Source organism: Dipteris shenzhenensis, chromosome 29 (assembly GCF_047967505.1).
Source record: "Dipteris shenzhenensis isolate YYH24624 ecotype China chromosome 29, Dip_SZ_1.0, whole genome shotgun sequence".
In the NCBI taxonomy this organism is placed as follows: Eukaryota; Viridiplantae; Streptophyta; class Polypodiopsida; order Gleicheniales; family Dipteridaceae; genus Dipteris; species Dipteris shenzhenensis.
In genome coordinates, this window is record NC_141624.1 from 21,761,005 (window position 1) to 21,772,304 (window position 11,300).

The 11,300-nt window shown below is 41.5% G+C and overlaps 1 protein-coding gene across 2 annotated transcripts; it reads left to right on the forward strand.

The window, feature by feature from the left end:
- Window positions 1–7,957: 7,957 nt before the first annotated feature.
- Window positions 7,958–11,013, forward strand: LOC147882582 (phenylcoumaran benzylic ether reductase IRL1-like). 2 transcript variants are annotated; one of them, XM_087400617.1, is made up of 6 exons: window positions 7,958–8,021; window positions 8,054–8,284; window positions 8,699–8,833; window positions 8,950–9,187; window positions 9,868–10,071; window positions 10,322–11,012. In XM_087400617.1, the coding sequence occupies exons 2-6, from the start codon at window positions 8,111–8,113 to the stop codon at window positions 10,483–10,485; spliced, it is 915 nt and encodes a 304-aa protein (XP_087256743.1). In that variant the 5' UTR covers window positions 7,958–8,021; window positions 8,054–8,110; the 3' UTR covers window positions 10,486–11,012. The 2 variants fall into 2 exon arrangements, with proteins under 2 accessions (XP_087256743.1, XP_087256744.1); XM_087400618.1 differs by lacking the exon at window positions 7,958–8,021 and having other exon boundaries at window positions 8,046–8,284; window positions 10,322–11,013.
- The last annotated feature ends 287 nt before the right edge of the window (window positions 11,014–11,300 follow it).

The window sequence follows — 11,300 nt, forward strand, 5'->3', positions numbered from 1 at the left end:
TCTCTAAGTATGCCTGTGGCTCTCCCTACCTCGATCCCCAACAGCTGATGTGATGAGACGCGCATCCGACCAATAGCAATTCTCAATGCGTGTAAGACTCCTCTATCCTCAAGTTACTGGGGTCTGATGATCTTTAAGCAATGAATGCCCAATATGTGGATGATATTAGTTAAGATATTGCTAAAAATTGAGCTCCAAAATTGAATGGAAAATACTACATTTAAATCAAAGACAAGGTACTTTAAGGACTTTTTGTGAATGGAAACAAGTTGAAACACATAAAATAAGAGTTTAAACTAAAAGTGGAAAATGGGGATGCTAACAATACTTCTGTAACACTATTGGAAGAGATCTGACAATCCATTTTTCCTTTGTGGCAGAAAGCATGAGGAAGCGATGGACTACTCGAGTGCCAAGCCTTGTGAAAACCTTTGAACACTTTGCTCTTAACACCTACTCAAACTGGACGGGAACCCTCTCAACCTCCCTGGAGCGACAAATGGCATTCAAAGCTACCTTGAAGCGAGGATCCGAATCATCTCCAGGATGAAGGTTCATGGAAAAGTCATCTAGAGAAAAACGAGGAAGCTTGACTAGACAATAAAGACAAAGAGAATGCAGTCCCTACTCGCTATTACCGGTCCTTCTTTTTTATGTATAGCTAGAGAAGAAAGTAGATAATACCAGTGGATGGGGGACGAGCATTTTCCGAGCAAAATCTTCCGAGCGTCCGAGCGAAGGAAAAAAAAACCTTCCAACTATGTAAAAATATGACAAAGATGGATCAGAAGAAAACATAGTTTCACTTAGAAATATGAAAAGTATTATAGGAATGCCTATTTTATACACGAATATTTATGTGAATCTTTGGGAATGGTGAGAACATAATGGGATGGCTTTTGAAGAAACCCACATGTAGAGTAGACTTCTCTATGAAAATTCCCTTATGATCCTTCTTACAACTTTTTACTTAATAGGGGGTGACATTGAAAAACCTCTCTCACCCTATCTTCATGAAAGGGTTTCTCCAAAGAAAACTCATTGAAGCAAGCCATCAAGGTAGTTTCGCCAGCGAAACCCCTTTGAACAAGGTCTTTCAAGGTAGTTTCGCTGGCGAAACTACCTTGGATAGCACTTTTAAAAGTGACATAACTTTCACATCCAATGTCCAAATATAGTCATTCAGCCACTCAAATTGATCGGAAAACCCCATTTGAGCACATCTATGGGGTTATATTTTGGAAAACCTTGCATATATAGTATTAAATATTACATGTATTTTATGAGAGTGATATATAAGCCCAAGTTAATACTTATTTACAGTAATTTAAACTTCTGTAGAAACATGTCCATAAATATATTGTTATTAATACTATAAAAACACTTGAAAGATATTGCCATATGATATAAATGTGTTTAATAAGTAATTATTTATGTATAATATTATTATGTTGAGAGTGATTATGAGGGACGTTTCTTAAATGAATTATTTTTCAATACTTTTTTAAGGTAATAACAAGGGTACAAAGGGATGTCTATGAATAAGAAGATTTATGTTATGTAAGAATGAATGAGTGACTAGTTTGTATATTTTTATGATAAAGGGATCTAGTTCTAATGAAAATAAAAGTGTAAAAACCATGTTTCCTAAAGAAATACTATTTTTAAAATCTCTTGAAAAACACGCTCGTATAAACTTGCTCATAGGTTTTTGCTCGTAAAATTGACGCATCCCCAGTGGATGCAGGCCTCCCTTGAAAAGAGTAGATGAGTTCTATTTGCAAGCGACTACTTGAGAAGAATAGATAAGCCATTGAAATGGAATCATGCATTCAACTACAGTGTAACACATTACCAAACTCCTTACAGGGGAGTGACCCCTTTACATGATGATTTGTGGGTGATAAGATTTCCACATATAAGTTGCGAAGCCCTTTAATTTGAGTCACCCCAAGATAGCCACCTCTATTTCTTCCCAATGAGAGACATTATCAATCTATAATTTCTCTTGTTTTCTATAGAAAAAATGTGAACAAATTTGCCTCATGATAGCTTAAGACCAAGTATCAATTAGAAGCTCCCCCTAGAAAAGCTATGTCAAAACAAAATTGTGATGCAATTAGTAACAATGCTTGATAATGTTAGGATATCCTTGATTCAAATACCACCATGAAGTTCATTTCGGCACTAACTACTAGCAAAGCTATACCAATTGTCACATGGACAGCTCGGATGGTAATCATAGCAAAAGTCTTAAAATAAGATAACAAGGCCAAAGGGCATCAAAAAGAGCTAAAATCTTTGAGCTTTGGCCTACTAATTTTACAATTCAGAGCTTGCACTTTAAAATTGTCTACATCACCATGAAGTCAAAAGGCATTTAAATCAGTGTGAGCCATTGTGGGATTCACAAACCTAAAGTTTAGAGGTTATTAAAAATAGAGCATCTAGTTGGATGACACATAGCAAGCGCATCTTATGCATGGTTATGAAGTTTGCATGTTATTGAATAAATCTGCCTTTTTCTCCACCGTCCATCGCATGCATTTTCTTGGTTTTGTGCCATGGCGGTTCTTAGCCTACCCTCCTTAAACCATCGTTAGGGATTCTTTGTCTCACCTTCTTGAATGCCTCTAAACTTTAGAGTTGCGAATCCCACAATGGCTCACAGTGATTTAAATGCCTTTTGACTTCACGGCGATGCACACAATTTTAAAGTGCAAGCTCTGAATTGTAAAATTAGTAGGCCAAAGCTCAAAGATTTTAGCTCTTTTTGATGCCCTTTGGCCTTGTTATCTTATTTTGAGACTTTTGTTATGATTATGATCCGAGCTGTCCATGTGACAATTAGTACAGCTTTGCTACTAGTTAGTTCCGAAATGAACTTCATAGTGGCATTTGAATCAAGGAGATCCTAACATTACCAAGCATTATTACTAATTGCATCACAATTTTGTTTCGGCATGGCTTTTTAGGGGGAGCTTCTAATTGATACTTGGTCTTAAGCTATCATGAGGCAAATTTGTTTACATTTTTTCTATAGAAAACAAGAGAAATTATAGATTGATAATGTCTCTCATTGGGAAGAAATAGAGGTGGCTATCTTGGGGTGACTCAAATTAAAGGGCTTCGCAACTTATATGTGGAAATCTTATTTCATGTAAAGGGGTCACTCCCCTGTAAGGAGTTTGGTAATGTGTTACACTGTAGTTGAATGCATGATTCCATTTCAATGGCTTATCTATTCTTCTCAAGTAGTCGCTTGCAAATAGAACTCATCTACTCTTTTCAAGGGAGGCCTGCATCCACTGGTATTATCTACTTTCTTCTCTAGCTATACATAAAAAAGAAGGACCGGTAATAGCGAGTAGGGACTGCATTCTCTTTGTCTTTATTGTCTAGTCAAGCTTCCTCGTTTTTCTCTAGATGACTTTTCCATGAAGCTTCATCCTGGAGATGATTCGGATCCTCGCTTCAAGGTAGCTTTGAATGCCATTTGTCGCTCCAGGGAGGCTGAGAGGGTTCCCATCGAGTTTGAGTAGGTGTTAAGAGTAATGTGTTCAAAGGTTTTCACAAGGCTTGGCACTCGAGTAGTCCATTGCTTCCTCATGCTTTCTGCCATCAAAGGAAGAATGGATTGTCAGATCTCTTCCAACAATGCAAGTTAGTTGTTGGTTCTTTTGTTAAGAGATCAATGCCCAAGGGTATGCCTGATGAATGCTATTCATCTTTTATCACTTGTGTGAGACTGGGAACGAAATTTGAACCTTAAGGCTCACACATGTGATCTCCAAATGCTAGGCCAACCATTACTTTATATAATATGAAGGGGCCCCTCTTTGATTTATTGTTATTTGTTCATGTCTATTGGAAGGGGCCCCTCCCCTCCCCTCCCATAGCACCATGTAGTCTCCTGGCTTTATTTAATGTGCATGTGGGGCCCCTTCCTCCACATCTCCCCTTAATGCCATCCCTTCCTTAGTTTAACTAGGAACTCACCCTCTTCTTTTTACCCCAAACCCTCCTTTTTAATTGAAATTTGATTTCTTTTATTGCCTACAAGAAATGAATTTCAATAACCGCGGGGATACACAATCGTTTCAAAGTGCCTTGTCTATGAAACATAGTTATTGAGTGGCTTAGGTTTGGTTCAAATGAAGCTACAATATGGTCTTTGCAATGGAATGCCGTCCAAACGGGGGATACGCACCCCTTTAAAAGTGCCTTGTGTGCAAAACATAGTTAGCAAGTGCCTTAGGCTTGGTTCAAACGAAGCGACGGATGACCTTTTGCAACTCCACCACAGCCTCTCTATGAGGCTGTATTAGGGCCGGTCACACCCAAAGTTTCAGTTTACATGACCAAGCCATACGGCTTTTTGTGCAGGACCGAGCAGAACGTTTTCAAGTCTAAGCGAATCCACTCGTTGGACGAATCACAGAGGTGAACTATAGCGTACATACTACCACCAACTTTCCTGATGACTAGAGTACTTGGGCACCACCACGAGATCAACACAAGCATGTTCGCCAAGCTTTTGAACATAGGAACAGCTCCGGTGACGACCATCTTTCCTTTCTCTCATTGCCGGGCAGTCTGTTTCTTTGCCATATAACTTGGCCACTGGTTCATCCGAACAGCACACCTGATGGCTATCTTTAGAAAAGAACACAGGATTTGTCTTGAGAGCATTCCACCAGCATCGTTGAAGAGCGCAAAGGCATCTCAACACCAGCAGTGACACTGTTTTCAGGACGACTAGCTGCGATTTTTGTTGCGAGTTCAAATCGATTGTTGGGCCTTTACAGCAGCATCGGTGGTCTTTTTCGGTGGAGATCCATATCAAGTCATTTGAGACGTTCGCCTGCGGGCTCTATTTCCGAATAAAGCCAATGCAAAACAAAATGGGCTCCGTGAGATAACCCAATGAGCTCTCTTTGGCATGACCCATCTCAACTTTTGTTGCGACTAGCGATTTTTGTTGCGAGTTCAATCCATCGTTCTGCCTCGGCAGCATCATGGGTGGTCCTTTTCGGTTCAGATTGCTTATCAGGTCGCCTGTGAATCAATCGAAAACAGGCATGAGCTCCGTAATCGTGTGAAAAGGTTGCTTACCCACCTCAACTTTTATCTCCATGCATCTTATTATGCATGCACCTTAACTTCATTAGCTCTGTGCATGCACCTAGATTATTAGCTAGGTGCATGTACCTTGCACCTTAGATTGTTGGCTAGGTGCATGCACCTTGCATCTCACTTGGTCTGGTTCATGTATCCCTTTTTGGTGTGTGCAGCATTTCCAAAGCATGTCTACCGACTCTTTGTATTTCCACACATTTCATGTCTTCCTTGAATCCACCTTGCACCTCACTTTGTTTGGTTACCGAGTATTTTTAAAGAAAATTTGCCTACTTTTGTATTTCCATGTTAGTTTCATAACTCGTGAATCCACCTGTCTCCTCTAAGATAAAAGACAAAGGGATGTATATAGGACCTTGTTATGTGAACTCTCTTTTTCAAGGCTTGTGCAAAGGTTTGGGATTAGGAGCTTTCTTTTGTCCATGCTGCACTCACATGCTTGCCCTTGGCTCTCAGGAGCTTTCTTTTGTCCATGCTGCACTCACATGCAAAGGTTTGGGATTAGGAGCTTTCTTTTGTCCATGCTGCACTCACATGCTTGCCCTTGGCTCTCAGGCATGTCCAATAGGCCTTGCATAAAATGGTTGTATGTGTAGATCTCTACTCACTCTCATAACACTATTGACTTGTCACATTCTTTTGTAGAAGCATGAAATACTCATACTAAGAAAAATATAATGTATAGCTAAAAGAGTAGCATATGACATACAAAATATTCCACTTAACACATCCGACCACGGAATCCAATAGAAGTGTCACACTTCTTAATCCACCTTCTGTTAGCTTCATACATGCTACATATTGGAATTAGAGTTTTTATTTACCTCCCTCAAAGCTTTCTTTCAACCGTTGTTATGGGGCCAAGAAGCTTCATATGATTTGGCTCTTTGGTAGCCTTGCAAGTTAATGCAATGCCATCTACCTCCTAGAAATTTCCCTCTCTTCGAGCATGGGGATCTCTTCATGCAAGCATTCAAGCACATAACTTGCTCTAGGCTTTGGAAAAGCTTTCATGATATCCTCATTCAACTTAATGCATACAAATCAATGCACTGTGGAATCATGGCTTGCCTAGTTGAAGCAACAACGATGCCACTATCATTATCAATGGAATAATATACTTCAGCATTGTTATTATGATGATTCCTCTATAGCTAGAAGTGCATTGGGATCAGATGGGTGCTATTACAACAATAGCACATAGTTTACCCGACATGGAAGGGGACCACAATAATCTTGGACCTTTTACTCTTAGATGTCCCTTTCTTGCACTCCATGTCATGCATCATGATGTTTCTCATGATGTTAAAATTTCTATAACACTTGATGCAAAGAATTAAAAAACCCATCTACATATTGTTTTTCTTAACTTGTTGAAAAATAACCATTCTAGGGTGCCACAATGATATAAGGTACGATAGGGCAAGAATTTCAAAAGATATTATTGCACCAAAAAGAAAGGAGAGGAGGATAGAAGGGCCTCAAAAGGGCTTTTAAAAGAAGCAAGTGTGGTTGAATCTAATTGAGTGAAGTTCATTATTAAACTCACAAAAAGGTTCAAATTGAATGAGTTAAGCACATTATCAAGAATGACATGGTTGCAAATGCACAATGCACTTTTGGTAGGCAAGTAGAGATAATTCTCAAGTCTAAGGGCACCCCTTAGCACCTAGAAATTCTCACTCAAGGATGGTTAGTAGTGCCCCTCTTGCCATTCAGGTTCAAGTTACTTGATAAAGTGAAGCCGATGAGGAAAAATGGGAAACCTACAAGGCGTGAATCACACTAGAGCGGGTAACCTGCACCATGTTTGACACCTTGCAATGTCAAGCCATGGCCCCTTGGTTCTTAGTTGCATGGGGATAGGCTCTGCGGGCTTGTTTTCGCATTGCTTGATGCGATGGCCCTTTGAGCACTGGCGGGGAGGGAGAGTGGCCTGGTGACGATTGAGGCCACACGCTCAAGTTGTTGGCACGAATTGATGTACAAGAAGAGATGATAAAAGAGGCGAAGCTCAGAGCCAGTGCACACGGGCATGCAAATGCACCAGTGGCTGCTTGTAGTGGCTGCTTGTAGTTTAGTTCACACGATGGAAATACCAAATGCGCATCGATGCGCGCTTGGTGCTCATTTCAGCACCTTGGATTTCTAGGTTGCCAAACATGGCACCGATGCGCCAGTGTGCAGAAGAGTGCGGCACATGCAGAGCTGTACACCAGCAGCCAGTAGTAATTTCGTCACCCAAGGAAGCCAATTAACGCTGCATGAACATAGTTTTCCATTCCAGGGGCTCCTTGTTTACTGTTCCAGTGCGCAGATGGTGCAAAGCCAGGTGCACATTTTACCTAGCGTGTGCACTGGCCCTCAAAGGTGAACATCGATTGGATGGGCACCATTCACAACCCGGGTGTGCAGACGAGCCTTACCCAAAAAAGACGAATGTAAACTCGGAACTGGGTGCTGTGCATGCCACCGCCCAAGCATAGGAGATGAAAGAAGTTATTGAGTGGCTTAGGTTTGGTTCAAATGACGCGACGGATGCGAATAAAATCAATCCAAAACAGGTGTGAGCTCCGTGAGATGACCCAATTGTGTGAAAAAGTTGATTGAGCACCACCCACCTCAACTTTTATCTCCATGCATCTTATTATGCACTCACCTTAACTTCATTAGCTCTGTGCATGCACCTAGATTGTTGGCGAGGTGCATGCACCTTCGTTTAAGGTTGGGTGTGTGCAGGATTTCGAGAGCAATAAAGGGTTAGTGTAGGTAATGAAGGGTGTAAGAAGGTTAAAACTAATGGAAAAGGTTAGGCGAGGTGATGAGCTGACTTGTTAAGGGACTCAGAGCTTCTTCGTTGGGATGTTGCAGTTTGTGTGAAAGTTTTGTGAGCTCGATTGAGTTTGTGTGAGAGTTTTTGTGAGCTTGATTCAACGATTTTCGAACTGAGCTCTCATCGTCGTGCGTCGCCATGTCCACCACCAAAATTCTCGTCGTCGGAGCCACCGGCTACATCGGCAAATTCATCGCCCTCTCTGCTGCCTCCTCCCATCACCCCACCTTCGTCCTCGTCCGCCCCCCCACCCTCTCCTCCAAACCCGACCTCATCTCCTCTTTCCAATCCTCCGGCATCACCATCCTCCAGGTCCTTTGTCCTTTTCCCTTTCCTGCCCTCCGTTCAATGCTTCTTAATTTGCATCGGATATATATTGTTGCTGCCAGTACAGTTATTTTGATTTTTTGGCTCTGGCGGAAGCGTTCCGGTGTAGCTGCACCAGGGATGCCTCACCTGCGAATGCCAAATCTCTGTTTATTTGGTGGTGTAGTTGCACTCGGGCTTTCTGAAATCCGATGCTAGTAACATTCCGAGTAACTACAAAGTTGATGAGACAATCCTCGAAGTTTTCTTTTTCTACAGCTTCTCTGTCTTTGCTTTGCGTGATCTGGGTGAGACGTGGGAGAAGAGACTGAGCAATGTAGGCGCATGGATCGACGTAGGCCCATTTTCTAGCGATGCGCTGATCCACCTAGATTTTCTTTGGCCTTTGATTTTCCACAGGGTTCTCTGGATGATCATGAGAGCCTTGTGGCTGCAATTAAGCAGGTGGATGTGGTGATTTCGGCAGTTGGAGGCGGTCAGATTCCGGATCAGACCAAGATTATTGCAGCCATAAAAGAGGTCGGGACTGTCAAGGTAATGGCGCTGCAGACTACTTCAGCTAAAAAACAAACCTGATTCCCATAAACGTCATCTAATTTCGTTGTCCTTCTCTAATTTCTCTCTTCCCGTCGTCTTGCTCGGTCGTTTAGCGCTTTTTCCCTTCGGAATTCGGCAACGATGTTGATCGCCTGCAAGCGTTGGAGCCGGCCAAGTCCATGTTCAAGCTCAAATCACAAATTCGTCGTGCTGTGGAGGAGGCACAAATTCCACATACTTTCGTTGTTAGCAATGGTTTCGCAGGCTACTTTCTGGCAAACCTTATTCAGCCGGGCCACACCTCCCCACCGAAAGACAAAGCTTTGATCTATGGTAGTGGTGACGTGAAAAGTGAGTACATCTCCTCGTACCCTTTGTTTTATCCCTACGAATCTACCATACTAGTATTGTCCCAAGGCATTACGCAAATGATGTTTGCTCCAGCGAATTGATCTCAGCAAGGTGTAAAAAGTAGGCTTCTTTTATCAGCTAAAGGCTGCTAAAGCACACGGAAGGAGTTTGAAAAGTTGGGAGAAACCATGTTCAGTACCGAACGGTAGTCGCTTAGCTTGCGCATTCGAATTCTGGCTTTGTGGGTGTGCCCTCTTTTCAATGCTAGGTGTACCGTTGGCTAGTTTCTTGGCTAATTGTGAAGGTTCTTGAGTTGCGAACATCGCCTGCAAGCGAAATCGGACTTGCAGGCATCAAATGTGGCATTAAAGGCTTTGTGGGTCGGTTTTACATAGATTTTGTGAGCCGAAATCAGTTTCTCAATTTCCTCAAAGCCTGCTCGAGTTCACACGCGAATTCCGAACTTTGAAATCACTACCTAGTTGGTTCTTGAAATCATGCGATGGGAAAATAAATGCGAACATGCATTTTAGTTACCTGACACGGTAATGAATTGGAGTGGACCAACAGTATTTTCTTAAAACACCCAGTAAACAGTTTCAGCTGGTAGTCATCCTCCATAATATCCTGAGTCTGTTTGATTCCTGACTGCTCTATCTTTGTTGAATCGTTCAATTCAGCTATCTGTGTCCGGGAGGAAGATATTGGCACGTACACTGTCAAGGCCGTGGATGATCCCAGAACTTTAAATAAGAGACTACACATCAGGCCACCTGCAAACATTCTCACACAGAACGAGCTGGTGCTGCTATGGGAGAAGAAGATTGGGAAAACGCTTGAAAAAGAAGTTGTGACAGAGGAACAAATAGTCAAGCAAATCCAAGGTAAGGAGATCTTTCATTCTGATAATTTAAAGCAGATGGAAGGTAAATAAGTCTTCCACTTAGATAACCTTAGAAGCTTGAAGTAGACAAAGGTAAGGCAATTCCCAACTCTGATAAATTTTCAGGTTCGTTTCTGCATATTGGAAGGAAAAAAAAATTTAGAATTACTTATTTGGAGAGCATAAACACAGTTTCCTCTTCACCTTCATGTCCAAGCAGCATATGTTGATGCTTCACTTGATTCCTGCAGAAACCCCCTTTCCAGGCAACATTTTCCCAGCAATCCTTCATGACATCGCTATCAAAGGTGATCAGAGTAACTTTGACCTTGGCCCTGAGGACGTTGAGGCCACTGCACTTTACCCAGACGTCAAGTACACATCTGCAGACGAATATCTGGACCAATTTGTATAGGAGTTACTGTAACGCACTGACCATCTGCTGATCCCTAGCCTAAAGCCACCCCTCTTTGTACAGATTAGGACCAAGGGTGCCGATTATAAAGCCATTTGCTTAGATTAATGGTTTTTCCAATCTGAGCAAGGAAGTTTTGGGTTCCAATAAAATCGGGACAGCAGGTGGTGATTTGATTTAGCGCTAAGCAGTCTTATGGCTATTGTATGATGCTTACTCAGAAGGGATGGTGATAAATTTTGAGTTTTGGTACTTGATCGGGCTAAATATTCAAATGTAGCGGTCTTTTTACAGTAGCATCGTTGGACCTTCTCTTCCAAGGGGTTTATAATCAACAACACCACATTTTGAATATAGCGGATTCTTAAAGATATCATACGGATGTCACATCCCAATCTAGTTACATGCACCATATTGTATGTAGAAATACACAATTGCTTCACAAATTTTCATGTGCATTTGAAGTAGGAAATCTCCACAACAAAATCGAAGGAGATTGTTGCAGCTTCTCAAGAGCCAACAAAAAGAAGTGTCATGACTCTTCTACATAGGTTGTGGGATGCATGGAAGTATGATACATAGTCATCAAACATTCGCATATTCTTGAGCTCGAGGCCACAATCAATAGAGAGACATATTTGGACTCTATCTTTAATAAGTTTCAATGTACGACTTTTAGCATGATATGAAATCCAACTTTTTTTATTTTTGCATATAAAAATCTATAACTTGAAAATTCACATTGATAAGTGTTTATTAAGATGGTGTTAGATCAAGCATGCAAGATTTGCTTGATCTAACTAGCTTATCCTAAA

Bases quoted from the DNA above. Each gene is read 5' to 3' on its own strand.
- LOC147882582 (XM_087400617.1), top strand. From the start codon at position 8,111: ATGTCCACCACCAAAATTCTCGTCGTCGGAGCCACCGGCTACATCGGC. The intron at 8,834-8,949 runs GTAATGGCGCTG...TCGGTCGTTTAG, and splicing joins AAGAGGTCGGGACTGTCAAG to CGCTTTTTCCCTTCGGAATT. The intron at 9,188-9,867 runs GTGAGTACATCT...CGTTCAATTCAG, and splicing joins TGGTAGTGGTGACGTGAAAA to CTATCTGTGTCCGGGAGGAA.